The 11,053-nt window shown below is 31.4% G+C and overlaps 1 protein-coding gene and 1 pseudogene across 1 annotated transcript; both read left to right on the top strand.

The window, feature by feature from the left end:
* The first annotated feature begins 2,450 nt into the window (after nt 1-2,450).
* Nucleotides 2,451-5,636, top strand: EXO70G1 (exocyst subunit exo70 family protein G1). Its single transcript, XM_039029054.2, has 2 exons — nt 2,451-2,685; nt 3,016-5,636. The coding sequence occupies exon 2, from the start codon at nt 3,030-3,032 to the stop codon at nt 5,076-5,078; it is 2,049 nt and encodes a 682-aa protein (XP_038884982.1). The 5' UTR covers nt 2,451-2,685; nt 3,016-3,029; the 3' UTR covers nt 5,079-5,636.
* Nucleotides 5,637-7,864: 2,228 nt separating this feature from the next.
* Nucleotides 7,865-11,053, top strand: LOC150036606 (uncharacterized; annotated as a pseudogene).

Below are 11,053 nucleotides of genomic sequence, written 5' to 3'. Positions count from 1 at the left end.
AAGTTAATAATTCAACCATTTCCATGGTTAAACTCAAGGAAAAAAAAAACTTGTGTTTATAATCAATGATTCTTTTTGTTATTTATATTATCATTTTGTATACTTTATCAAATTTGAAATTGGACAGATCATGCAGTGAAAAATATTCATGAATTAGTATGGTATAATTTGAATAACATTTGTTATAATATCATTTTCTGATTCTTTTTTCAATTATAGTTAAACCCTTTTTTAAGAAAGTGTTTTTCTTAAATGACTATAAGAAATGTTTTTATATTAAATTTGGAATTATTTAGAGAATCATGCCTTTTTTAAAAAAAAAAAAAAAACAAAACCTTTTTTTGAATATTACCTTTTATTTATATATGTGTTAAAAAATAATTAGGGTCCCTTTTCAGAAAAGTAACAATTTATTCCATAAACTTTAGTTTGTAACAATTTAATCCCTGAATTTTAGTATGTAACAATTTAGCCTTTGTACTTTTAACTTTTAACAATCAGTCCTTAACGTAAAAAAAGTCCTCAAAATTAGATGTCAAGCTTTATTATTTTATGATATAGACTTTGCATTATACAAAAATATCGAATCTCTAATTTTTTTTATTGACTTATTTATGAAAAGAAAATTATTAAATATTAACACTAATTTTTACGATGAAGACTAAATCGTTATAAATTTTCAAAGTACAAGAACTAAATTGTTACATAATAAAGTTTAGAGACTAAATTATTAAAAAGTTGAAAGTATAAGAATTAAATCGTTATAAATCAAAGTTCAAGGACTAAATTGTTATTTTTATTAATATTTAGGGACTAAAATGTTTAAATAAGTGAGGACTGGGTGAAGTAGTTGGGCCATGGCATGCTAATGAAAATGAGTGGAAGAATAAAGAAAATACGGTTTCCATGTGCCTCAGAATAAATTCCTTTCCTTCTTTTTCTTTTTGATTTCTATGGGTCCCACTGGATGGAGCCTTCACCTTCTTTCCCATTTCAATTTTTCCAAAAATAATCATAAAGTAAAATTTTCATTAATAATTAATATTAAACTTTTGAATTTAATTAATACATTTGAGAATTAAATTAAAAATTGTCCATTAATGAATTAATATATCACATAAATATTAACTGATAAATAACTGGAAATTAAGCTTTAGAAGTAAGTGTTCACACCCGATTACATCAACTAAACTAGTGTCCAATCTCACCGACAAAGTGCTACACACTCAAAAAAAAAAAAAAAAGAGAGAGAGGAAAAAACAATTACCAAATTTATATTTTCAGAATTGAAAAAACAAAACAAGAATTACCAAATTTAATTTTTTTATTGGGTTTTTCTTCTTTTTTATAAGAATTAGGTTGGGATCAAACCTTATATAATTGAATTATTTTCAAAATATATATCGATATCATTAAAATAAATATAGCTTTCCAAAGGTTTTTTTTTAAATATAAAAAAATGAGTCGATTTTATTTATAAAATATATCCGTAATAGATATTGATATTGGTAGATATCTATTAGTATCTATCATAATTTATATAATGATATTTTGTTATATTTTAAAATATTTTTAACAATTTTACCATTTAAAATCATTATTTTTTTTCATTAAAAATATATTTAGGTAATATTTCAAAAGGTGTAAAACAAAACAAAAAATAGACATCCCACAAAATAGGTGGAATGTCAAGTTATTTATTTATTTAATTGAAGAATAAAATGGAGTTGGTTATAAATAATATGTTTTTTTAGAACATTGTATCACAAATACGATTAGGAAAATTTCAACATTTCATGTTTTAGCCATTAAATTGATTACGTTTGCAAAGAGAAAAGTAAAAATTAAAATATAAATTTGGTGTAATAACATTCAAAGTTATGTTTAATAAGTCAAATTTAGAAGAGTGATTAATTTTTTTTTTTTTTTTTTTAAAAAAGAGTCATAAAAATGAATTAAATGATGAATATAAAAGGGAGAATCGAAGAACCTATTTAATACTTTGACATAACATTGAATGTTGAGAATAACATGTTTTTTTTTTATGTTAAAGAAATTTAATATATACCTAATTTTTTTTTCTAGTTAGATTTTAAAAACATCTTTAAACTTTACCGTCTGTTTCATAAATATTTATATTCTTTCAAAAATTGTAAGATTATTTTTTAACTTTTCATAAATATTTAAGAAATTAGGACCAAATATAGTATTTTGACCTGAAAATAGTTTAATTTTCATTTTAAGTCATGGAAAGGTTATTCTAAATCTCAAATTTTATTTGTAATTTAAGTCGAAGAGTACTTTCTATACACCTTTCTTTAATCAACAATCTATAAAGTCTAACATCTCGAATTTCCTTAACAATTCATTTAAAAAAAAAGCCTAAATTTAAAAATATCTTGTACCAATAATATAAGAATATAAAGAAAGAAAAAACAAAATCATACCACAAGGAATAATAAAGAGGAAAATGGTATTTGTTTTTGCTTCACTGTCATGCACTTTACCATTTTTTGCTTGGTTGAAAGTCTCAAAAAGTGTGCCTTTCATCTTCACTCTCTCTTATTGAATCCTCAAACTACGATTCCGAATCTCAGACCTCCATTGCTGAATTACCCTTCTTCCGATTCATCGCACCGAGTCAACTCATCTCCCCATTTTCCCTGATTTCTTCCTTTTCTCCATGTGAGTGTTTTCTTCAGATGTTGTTTCTGTTCTCCATTATCTCTTTTCCTGTTTGTTTGTCACTGTTTTTCCTTTTTTTTTTACTGATTGGGGTTTCTTCATCTTGGGCCAACGAGCTAGTGGTTTGAGCTTTACTTCTTGTACTTATTCTATTTGATTTTGGATTTTCTCCCATTTCGATGATTCCCAGGGAAATTTCCCTTCCGATTCCCAGAAAATTACAAAAAATCTTCGTTTCATTTGCTGTTTCTTGTTTCCCACCGTATTTTCTTTCTCTTGATTTTACGTTTTGATTCTATAAATCTTGATTGTTGGGGGTCTGTGTGTTAGGGTTTGTGTCGAAAATGACGGCACCGGTGTCGGTTGATGGGAAAGGGAAGAAGAATATTGAGAATTTGGTGTCTGCTACTAGGTCCTTGAAGGCTAGTTTAGAGAAATCTAGGGTTTTAGGGTTTGCGTTGCAGAAAGCTGGACCGAGATTGGAGGAGATTAGGCAAAGATTGCCGACTTTAGAAGCGGCCGTTCGGCCTATTCGTGCTGATAAGGAAGCCCTTGTCGCCGTCGGTGGCCATATTAATCGGGCTGTTGGCCCTGCGGCGGCGGTGCTTAAGGTTTTTGATGCTGTTCATGGCCTTGAAAAGTCTCTGTTGTCGGACCCGCGGAATGATCTCCCTGGATATTTGTCGGTGTTGAAACGTATGGAAGAGGCATTGAGGTTTCTGGGAGATAACTGTGGGTTGGCAATCCAGTGGTTGGAGGACATTGTTGAGTATTTGGAAGATAATATTGTTGCTGATGAGAAATATCTAGCGAGTTTGAAGAATTCGTTGAAAAATCTTAGGGATTTGCAGAGTGATGAGGGGAGGACTCGGCTTGATGGGGGGCTCTTGAATGCTGCTTTAGATAAACTTGAGGACGAGTTTAGGCGGCTTTTGACAGAGCACAGTGTACCTCTTCCCATGTCTTCTTCGGCATCTCTCGGTGAACAAGCTTGCATTGCTCCATCTCCATTGCCTGTGACTGTCATTCAGAAATTGCAAGCAATTCTTGGGAGATTGATCGCTAACAAACGACTCGAGAGATGCATATCGATTTATGTTGAAGTTCGTAGTTCTAATGTTAGGGCTAGTTTGCAGGCTCTTGATTTGGATTACTTGGAGATATCTGTTTCTGAGTTCAATGATGTGCAGAGCATTGAGGGGTACATTGCAAAATGGGGAAAGCATTTGGAGTTTGCAGTAAAACACTTATTTGAGGCCGAGTTCAAGCTTTGTAATGACGTTTTTGAGAGGATTGGATTGGATGTTTGGATGGGTTGTTTTGCAAAAATAGCAACTCAAGCAGGTATTCTTGCGTTTCTTCAATTTGGTAAAACTGTAACAGAAAGCAAGAATGATCCTATTAAGCTATTGAAGTTGTTAGATATATTTGCATCCTTGAACAAACTCAGACTAGACTTTAATAGGCTTTTTGGCGGGGCGGCCTGTTTGGAAATTCAAAATTTGACTAGGGATCTCATTAAGAGGGTTATCGATGGTGCAGCTGAGATTTTCTGGGAACTTCTAGTTCAGGTGGAGCTCCAGAGGCAAAACTCTCCACCTTTAGATGGGGCAGTTCCAAGGTTGGTTAGCTTCATTATTGATTACAGTAATAAACTGCTTAGTGATGATTATCGGCCGATCCTGACCCAGGCCCTCGTCATTCACCGGAGTTGGAAGAAAGAAAAGTTCCAAGAGGGTCTTCTTGTCAGTGAGGTAACGAACCTAGTTAAAGCCATTGAGCAGAATCTTGACACTTGGATAAAGGCTTATGATGATTCTACCTTGTCAAACTTTTTCGCTATGAACAATCATTGGCATCTATATAAGCACCTCAAAGGAACGAAAGTCGGTGAACTAATGGGAGATAAACTAAAGGAACATGAACAATACAAGGATTACTATGCTGCAGTTTTCTTGAGGGATAGCTGGAGTAAACTTCCTAGCCATTTAAGCAGGGAGGGTTTGATTATGTTCTCAGGTGGCCGAGCTACTGCCCGTGATCTCGTCAAGAAACGTCTAAAGACATTCAATGAAGCTTTCGAAGACATGTATAAGAAGCAGTCAAACTGGGTTATGATTGACAAAGAATTGAGGGAGAAGACATGTCAACTTATAGTTCAAACCATCGTGCCCGTCTATCGTAGTTACATGCAGAATTATGGCCCATTGGTCGAGCAAGATGCGAGTTCCAGTAAGTATGCGAAATACACTGTGCAGAATCTGGAGAAAATGTTACTGTCTCTCTTTCAGCCAAAGCCACTCAGGTACAGTAGCCTTAAAGTTAGGCAGACTAGCGGGAAATTCAGCAATGGTGCAATGGATCATCGTCGTTCCAACTCCATGGTTATGTAACGATCAAACCACCATTTTTATGCAGTGTATAACTTTGGAAGAAGCTGCATCCTTTTCAATGGATGATCAAGTTCAACTTCATCCTGATCCTGAATTGCCCGACACCTCGAACAGGTTCGGACAATCACTTCATTTGTTGAAAAGGAGAAAAGTTCTTCTGAATGGGGCCATCAACTATTGATTTTCTGTGAAGAATTATCGAGGACAGGGTGGGAACTTTTTCTTTAGCCTGCGAGGAGGAATGAAATATTGGCTTTATAGCTCATGAGGAATCTGCCAAAGGCTTTGTGGGCTCAATGATGAACAAGCATAAAAAATGATAGATGATCAGGTCTGTAGATGATACTTTAAGATATAGCTATTTGTATTCCATTTCTCATCACTCATTGATTAAGCAAAGCCAGATGGGCATTAGAAATAGTGTAATTTGTTAGATTTTTGTGTAATTCTTTATTATTAAACATATCTATGTAATCCAACTTCTTGCTCATCATAATTTAGGGAGGAAGAAGAAATTTAATTATAAAGTAAAAATTGGCATCTACCCATCCATGAAAACCCTGTCTGTGATGCCTAATGATTTTTCTTTGTTGTCTGTTCTGGATTAGAATAGTTGAACATTGTTCATATTTAATTGATTGTGACACAGGAAGTTTGTGCTATATCATGATTTTTTCTGGTTGAGTCCAACAGGTGAGAAATTGAACCATCAATTTTTTAAATTGTAATTGTTGTCTATATATTGAGATGATGGATGAATGTTGATGCTTAAGTTTTATTATCTACTTTCTACCCCTTAATTTCATCTGTCCCCTGTTAAAATCTGCAGTTTTCTGCCTTTGTGATATTATTATTATTTTTTATTCTTGGGAAGAGATCCATTTATATCTATGGACGTTTGGTGCATAGATTTGGAATCTTAGGTATGAGAATGTTAAGCGTGGATTAGGCTAGGAGGTTTAAGTAACCTAAATTTAAGAAAATGTGTTTGGAGTGCAGCTTAGGAAACCTAGAAGTGAAGTATAGATTTATAAATATTTAGTTTGTAATATATATATATATATTTTAAGTAATTAAGAGTTAGATTTTAGATTAGTTTAAACTTGTCATCTTAATTATCTTAATATAGTTAAAGTTTAAAATGAACTAAAAAAATCTAAAAGAATATTTGTTTTTTTAAAAAAAAAAAATGAATAGAGATATGACTAAATTTATAATTTTATTTAATTTATTATTTTTTTAATAATTTGGTATTTTGATTTTACTAGGTTCTTATAAAATTTCATGATGTAAATCTTCGTATACTTTTTTTTACTTTATCTAATTTGATAATTATCGATTTCTTTTATCATAACATGATAACATGCTAACTTTAGATTGAAATTAACTAGTATTTTAGTCTTAAATTTATTTTTTTTTTTTTTATCAAATTACATTTGAGGAAAAAAAAAATCATAAAGTTTGAGTTTTAATTTTGAGTTTTAATTTTTATTTGGTGCTAAGTTGTTACAAACATTTTAATTTTTTATATTTAAAAATAATCTTAAATCTTCGAACTAAGTAAATTGACCGACAGAAAAAAAAAAAAATGAAAAAGTTAAATTAAGTTATGGCTTTTTATACATATAACCTAATAAATAGGGCTATTTGCAAATACAACCTTTTGGCCCAAACTAATTGTAATATAGGAATAACCAAAAAATATAACAAATACAATCAAATTTGAGTTCATTCCATGGAAAAAAAAATATTTTAAAGCCTATCGAAATCTAATAACCCAAAATTTGATTCCACAATCGAACTACATCATTGACTATTCAGATTCACTGTTCCAAAATCGATCGACAATTCACCTTTACATCCATCGACGATTCGCATCCATCCATTCTATCATCGATTCATCGTTTAGTGATAGAAATCCCTAGCCAATCGATCGACAATCGTTTAATTTTTTCCTTTTTTTTGTTCGAAAAAAACCATAACCACATCGATCTTCTTTAAATGTCGATCTTCGTTTCCAACATTTGCCAAAACCTTAACATCTGCCAATCGAAAAATCCTAACGTCTTCGTTTAACATCCGTCATCGACGACGATATTCTTCAAGAGCACTTGTCAATGATCGTTTGCCAACCTCTTTTGGTTTAGTGAGCTCTAGTGTGTAATCCTGCTTATTATTTCTTCCCCTGTTTTGTAGATTTTGGAAGTGTAGCATAAGTTTATGGAACTTATTGCTTCTCTTTGCTTATTATTTCAATTTGATTATTTGTAGAGGTTTATGTGTAGGTTGATTGGGCACTATAAGTGATAGAAATCTACTGCAATTGGCTTGGAGTATCTTAAACTTCAAGTAGGCTTGAAATATATGATAGAAATCTATCTGTCCTTTTTTTTTTTTTTTTTTTTTTTATTGGGGCATTTTAAACTTCAATAGGCTTGAAGAGTGTTAGATAGGAATCTATTTGTTTTTTATTTTTCGTTTTTTTATTGGGATCTATCGGTAATAGAGTCTAATTGTTTTTTGTTTTTTGTTTTCCAATAAGCTTAAACATCAATAATCTTGGGGTATTTTAAACTTGAATAGGCTTGAAATTGTGATAGAAATATATTTGTCTTTTGTCTTTTGATTAGGGTACTTTAAACTTCCATAGGCTTGAAGAATGTTGAACCATTTATTTTTTTTGTTTTTCATGAAATGTAAGTAAATGCACAATTTCACTTTTTTTATTTTTTTTTTATTTTTTATTAAAGTCTATCATTGATAAGTTTCTATCACTGATATACTTTATGGATGTTGAACTTATTTTCATGCAATGTAAGTAAATACATAATTTCACTATTATTTATTATTATTATTATTTTATTACAGTCTGTTATGATATGTTCTATCACCAATAGACTTGAAGAATGTTGGATTTATTGATTAGAGTTTTATCGGTGATAAGTTTCTATCACTAATAGACTTGAAGTGGTGACGTCTATCAGTGATAGACTTCACCATTTCAAGTCTATCAATGAAAAAAACGTATCAACGATAAGCTTATCACTGATTAACTTCACTACTTCAAGTCTATTAGTTATAAGTTCTATCACTTATAAACTTGAAGTGTTTAGTTTGTTGACTGTAGTGTTTATTACTATTTTAATAGATTGATAAGTGAAAGGCAATTATGAAAAGCAATGAAAAATTCATAAAGAAAGTTGGAATTCCACTTTGAAAGTTAGTTTAAGTCAAGTTGTGAGTGATAGACCATATCATTAAGGGCTTAGATTCTAGTTGTCTATCTTTGTTTAAGGAAGGATCGTTGGGGCGTTTTCTAGATTTAAAAATATCCAAAGTACCTTTACAATTTCTAGCATATTTGATTAGAAGACAATGTTGTTGGGATTCGTGTCCTAATTCTCCGGTAGTCTCGTAGTTTGTAAACACTTTGTGAACATATTGTTATTAATAAAATAAATGTTATTTTATATAAACATTTACTCAATTTAATAAACTAAGATTCATGATTATTTTATGTAACTTAAGCATGTATGTGGAGACATATAAATGGATCATGCCTTAAGTAATAACATAAATGGTATGTAGTATAAGGATAAAGGGGGAATACCTTATCCTGGTTACACTACGGATACGACCCGCTTTTTAGATATTACAAGTGTTGTAAAGTGCTACAAATGGTATGATCCTGACAATTCATATGAAGACATGCGAGTGTGGGTATCCTATACAAAGAGTTTGTATGAGATCGGACCACAATATGATTAGTCTCTTGATATAACGCCGTTCATAATTGAGATTTACATTTCACTAGGATAATCATAGGTGACATGACCTTAATCTTGAGTGAGTTGGGAACTCCTACTTATAAGGGCGATCCTTTGATTTGTATGGGTGAGAGTGGTTGCCAACTCAACAAGCCTACCATTTTGGGATTTGTCTGATTGGAGAGCTGGGAACTCAGCTACATAAGACGGAATTCACTCATTCCCTGAAGTAGAGGTAAGTAGATAAATTGCTCCCTTAAAGGCTGATTCCGAGCTTTTGGGAAGAGAGGACTTCGTCATAGTAGGACTATGACTTATTGTTCATTAGAGGAATCAGTGGTACTTAAGGAGTTAGATGTAACTACAGGAGAAAACGGTAAATTGGCCCAATTGTACTTATGAGAAATTTGTGAAGAACCATTGCACTATTGACTAGTTATATCCAATGGACACAAAAATATATCTGTACTGTGAAGAGTGCAACTGTCGGTCTTTAGTGGAGTGACCAACAGTTAACGGATGGTAGATCTCATGATTAAAGAGTTTAATCAATTATTTTAGAGCTTCAAGCTACAGGTCCATAAGGTCCCTTTGGTAGCCCAATGGGTTCAAGTTGAGAATCAAATTTTGGGTTAGTTTGAAGTGATATAATTAAATTAATTAAATTATATGTGATATAATTGATATGATGTATTAGATACATTAATTGGAGGGATAAATATAATATGATTTATATGTTTCATATCATGAAATATTAAAAATATAGGTTATAAATATAATATGATAAGTTGGTTATCATATTTATTTATAATATATTAATTATATGATAATTATCCTTTTTCTTTAAAAATCAAATTGAGTGGGAGGTTTTTAAAACGATCATGGTAACTATGAGATAAAAGGAATTTGGTTTTCCAAAAATCAGATTGATAATTCATTCGGATTGATCTCACAAAAAAGCTATGGAGTAAAAGCGTTTTACTAAACGATAGTATATAGAAACTAAACGATCGAGTTTCGAGTTTACTATACAATAGTTACTCGTTACTCGTTGCTACACGATCGAGTAGTAAAGTCCGACAGGCTTCTTCTTACTAAACGATCGAATATCTAGTTTATACGATAGACTTCATCGATCTCCCACTTACTCGATCATTTACCTCCTTCATTCCTCTATCCAAAGTCATACAGGGCCCACAACTCCTGGATTCTCACACCGAGAATACCAAGGTAACTCTTGTGGTGGTGTTCTAGTTCTGTTCGAGGTTCGAGGATCGAGTTGGACTTAATAGTGATCGAGGATTCTTTAGCTCCTGTTGTTGGTTGTACTGATTGTTGTGTTCGAGTACTTCTTTGGATGAAATGGAGATTGATCGAGGGATACTTGAAGAAAAAGTTCTTCAAAGGTTTGCATATTCTATCCCTTGTTCATCATTTATAAAAAGCATGCTATAATTTATACTATATGCAAAATCGTTTTCGTTTAGACTGTAATTGTTTATGTTATTTCTCAATGGGATTTGGAACAATCTGCTTCCGCTCACTGGATCTCTATGTTTAGATTTCCTTCAAATATATCTTTGTTGATAATAATGTTCTTCTCTTTACAACTTCTAGCATATTTGATTAGAAGACAATGTATCTCTGTTGATAACAATGTTCTTCTTTTCAACATTGAAGGTAACATTGTAGAGTTTGGGCTGGGGGATTTTTGTTTGATTACAGGATTAAATTGTGATGAATACTCTGTTGAGGATGTTTTAGATGAAACTGAAGAAAATGATTTAGAGATTAGACAAGCACTTTTTTTAAATGATATTAGCATCACTAGAGAAAATCTTAAGAGTGCATTTAACTATTTTAGTAATAATTGTAGTGATGAAAGAAAAGTAGCAAAACTTGTCAATCTTTATTTAATGAAAAACTTGTTGATTCCAAAACAACCTCATAATTATGGGGGATTGGAAGCATGTTAAGATGTCGAATGATGAGGAGAAGTTTAGGAATTATCCATGGGGAAAAGTGTCTTATAGTCTTATAGTAGAGTTCTTTAAGAAATCTATTAAGACTAAATCAAAATCAATAGTCTAACTGCAAGGCTTCCCCATAGTTTTAGCTTATTCGTCATATGAAATACTTCCTAAAATTTCTGAGGTGTTCGCAAAAAGAATAGGAAATGATTTTCCTAGAATCTTAAATTGGGAATAA

This window comes from Benincasa hispida, chromosome 4 (genome assembly GCF_027475165.1).
Source record: "Benincasa hispida cultivar pf3 chromosome 4, pf3_genome.v1.1, whole genome shotgun sequence".
NCBI classification, from domain to species: Eukaryota; Viridiplantae; Streptophyta; class Magnoliopsida; order Cucurbitales; family Cucurbitaceae; genus Benincasa; species Benincasa hispida.
This window is presented reverse-complemented; position numbering and strand designations above follow the sequence as displayed.